This window comes from Cryptotermes secundus, unplaced genomic scaffold, assembly GCF_002891405.2.
Source record: "Cryptotermes secundus unplaced genomic scaffold, Csec_1.0 scaffold174, whole genome shotgun sequence".
NCBI lineage: Eukaryota > Metazoa > Arthropoda > Insecta > Blattodea > Kalotermitidae > Cryptotermes > Cryptotermes secundus.
Window position 1 is genome coordinate 127,438 of NW_019734351.1, and position 3,832 is coordinate 131,269.

At 41.4% G+C, this 3,832-nt stretch overlaps 1 protein-coding gene across 4 annotated transcripts in view; it reads right to left on the bottom strand.

Annotated features, from left to right (window-relative positions):
• Positions 1 to 146: 146 nt before the first annotated feature.
• The window catches only part of LOC111868760 (epsin-2), a gene marked incomplete at its 5' end in the record, with an annotated part of 30,916 nt that continues 27,230 nt past the window's right edge, over positions 147 to 3,832 (bottom strand). For all 4 annotated transcript variants that reach the window (XM_023859710.2, XM_023859709.2, XM_023859704.2 and 1 more), the window contains 1 exon segment: positions 147 to 1,354. In XM_023859710.2, coding sequence (XP_023715478.1) covers positions 1,110 to 1,354 — 245 coding nt within the window. In that variant the 3' untranslated portion in view covers positions 147 to 1,109.

Sequence of the window (3,832 nt, forward strand, 5' to 3'; positions counted from 1 at the left end):
CCTTATGCACTGGCCGTGCTTTACTCCCCAGGAAAATTATTTAATTAATTCCTGGTACTCATTTCTGTTAGAGGCTGAGTCAACCCCAGGGCCATAGTGCGGCTGGAAGGATTAGGTCAATTGAAAAAAATCCAAAGACCTCATTGGGACTTGAACCTGCGACCTTCCAGCTTTTAGCATATCCCCTCAACCAACTACACTACCGTGTGCCCCCAGTCAAGATGTGGTGGAGAACAAAACCTTTGTTCCTGCCAGGAATTTAAATTTAAACTTTGCAATATATCACTGACCACATGGTGCCAAGCACATACACACTTCACAACTCTCAAATACAGCACCAAGAGACATTAATGCTCAGCAACTTACACAGCAACTGTATGTTCCAAACCGCCTGCATGATACTAGTGTTTTATTACCATTATATTCAGTTGAATATAATGTCACAATAATAGGGTATATATGTACAATTGAACTACCTCATGGCTCATTTCAACAGAATGGGCTCTTACTGTGGTGGAAGAGTTCAAATGTGGTTTATGGCTAACAATAGGATTCCCTTGCATCAAAAATAAAGGTTGGCCACTGAGAAGAAAGAAGAGTAGGTATGTAAAGAAATATACAAAGTACAGTGAGGCAAAGTGTATACAGATATGAAAGGAGCAAGGATCTGTCATTAAATCTCAAAATAAAATGTGGCCAAATCTATATATATATAAATATCTATGAATATACACAATTTTAGAAACATGGTCTACTTTTATACTAAAAGATCCCACATATTTTAGTCTATAATTAGTCTAAAATTATAAGTTTGTACAAACTTTCAGTTATCAATTTTCTCCAACACAACCCACTTTACAAGACACTGGTATTACAAACTTAGGTAAAAAAAAATCACACGCTTTAATATCACAGCTGATAGCATGTACCAATTTCTCTCCATGTAAATGAATAAGGCGCCACACATGAAAAGAGCCGAAACATATGGATCTGGGCTTCATGCTTTTAAAAGTTTACCCATGGCATGTTGATTTAGAAGCAAACTCACTGCTAGCAAGAACTCTAGTCCTGTCTAAGGGAGTCACAAGCCTCTACTAAACCTTTGTATGTTATGAGAGGAATGGATTAGGTTGAGCTGATGGGAGTAAAGGGTTTGGTAAAACTGGACGATGAGTAGGTGCAGGACCCCATGCACTTTCTGTGCTCCCCTGAGCTTGCACATTCCCTACAAATGGCTGCTGCCTGATTTGATTAATGCTTGGTCGAATCTGTTGTTGCTGTTGGAAGAGGTTAGGTGGTGACGGTGCAACACCAGCGAATGGATTTGCTGTTCCCATCGAAAGAGCTTGTGGCACTAGAACAAATCCATATCTCCATTTTATTATGGAAGCACATGAGACTGAACAATACTAAAAATGGCATAAAAGATTAAAAACATCAAATTTATAAGGTCAGTTTGGAAGAGTGTAGTCATGCTAAGTGGCTAAGAAAATAGACACATACAAGAAATAAACTGTAATATCAGGTTTGAAAGAGAAGAAGGCTGTTTCAGTTTTATTAGGAAAATAAAAAGGCGCTGTTTGAAGGAACATAATGTCTCCATGATTACAATGACATGTAACATGGTGTAAGTCAGTATACAGGTGCCATCATTTCCTAGGAACCTGTCACCTCCATCTTCAGGGCAGATGACTAAGGCATGTGGGGAACAAATGTACAGATACAGGGAAAAGATTGAGATCAGGGCTATATGTGGCCATGAAGGGAACCATTATTTATGGCAGACTCAATTGGGAGAAATGGACAAAGGTAGGTATGTAGGCAGGTGGGTGGGTGGAAGGGCAGGTGTGACTTGTTTTATCTTCTTCTGTTACTGATCTTCCTCATATTCTTCTTCATTTTGTTCCTCTTGCCATCTACTGCCTTTAAACAGTCCTTTTCATGGTCACTGTTCATACTGGTCAACTTCTAGTCTTTCTTTTATTGCTAGTGGGGTGGGACTACGCCCCTTGTACTACGCCCACTTCTGGCCTATTGTACCAGCCACAGATGATAGGTGAGGGTGATTGTGGAGCAATCGGTGCAATGAAGATTGGCAAGGGAAACCAAAGTACTCAGAGAAAACCTGCCCCAACACCACTTTGTCCACAACAAATCCCACTTGACCAGACCTGGGATCAAACCCAGGCCACTGCAGTGGGAAGCCAGCAACTAACTGCTTGAGCTATGGTGGAGCCAACCTTCTAGTCTTGGTGCAGTCCTCCCTTCCCCATACCTGTACATTTTTCTTCAACACTGCTTACTCTTTTATCCTGAAGACAGAAGCAGCAAGTTCATAAGAAATGTCAGTACCTATGTACCAAATGATATGTTGTTCCATCCCAGATGAACTTGATACCCACTACTGTGAAAACCCCAAATCTCTGGCACCATCTTCAGGATACAAGTAATTTCTATGGTATAAGCCAGAAGACCACAATCTGCATCTTTATAACTGTGAAAACCCATCTACATATATAGATGCCGAAGTACACCTATCTCACTATTCCCCCTAAATGGAAAGTTGCTGATCACCGCTACATGGTGCAAAACACAAACTACCTCCTCCTGCTGTTAGGACACAAGAGACAACCAAGATCCACTTCTGTCATTACTAGAATAATGGGGAAACCACAAATTATTTTATACTGCTGCTTGGATATTGTGCAAAATCCAAACAATCTCCTGTGATACCTAGGACATGGAACCAAAACTATCTTCTGCCATTAGGCCGTGATATAGCTCAAGCGGTTAGTCGCTGGCTTCCCACCGCAGCGGCCTGGGTTCAATCCCGTGTCTGGTCATGTGGGATTTGTGGTGGACAAAGTGGTGTTGGGCAGGTTTTCGCTGAGTACTTCAGTTTCCCCTGCCAACCTTCATTCCACCAAATTCTCCATCATCATAATCACCTGGGGTAGGTACAACACGCCAATCAGTGGCCCCCGTGCCGAGTGGACCCAGCTGGACTCCACCCCCAGTAGCGAATTAAAAAAAGAAATCTTCTGCCATTATTAGGATTCAAGGGTAAACCATAAGTAGCCTCTGCTATTGCCAGCATATGGCATAAAACCCAAATTATCTTATGTCATGAGTAGGGTATACAAGGAAACCCGTAAAATCTTCTGCTGCTGCTACGATATGAGGGAATATCAAACTACCTTCTGCTGTTAGATAAGGGAGATGAATCATGAGAAAATGAACATATTGTGGTGTACAGACTAGCTGCTAAGTGTTGACTCTGTGAACATCCATTATTTCTCGGCAAATGGCTCAGTAAACACGTTCCCCTTGCTAGGCAGCAAATTCTTAACCTTTAACGGTGGAATAATATATATATACAGGGTGTCCCAGGAGGAATGGACCAAACTTCGGGAGGGTGTTCCTTATGTTAAAGTATGCCGATACAACCCAAAACACCTATGTCCAAAGTTGAACGGTTACGGAGATAATGGCCAGAGAAGTGTCAAACTTTGACCGGTGTTACACACTTGTTGATTACAAAATACATATTAAAACTGGCAGGAATATGTGGATTCTGTAATGTTAATAATGTACGTAACATCAAACTAACTTGTGAGTGACGGAAAGCCATAAAATTGAAGTACGAAATACTCGCTCGCCATGTCATAATTGTCCTTAGGGTTTCCAAGCACTATACATGACACATGACTGGCGAGCGATGACGTAATATGGCTGCGCTATAACCCGACCACATAACTGTAAACGTACATTCACAGGAAATCTCTTTTGGAATTTCGTTTCCATTATCTCATGTGGATTATTATGGAACCAC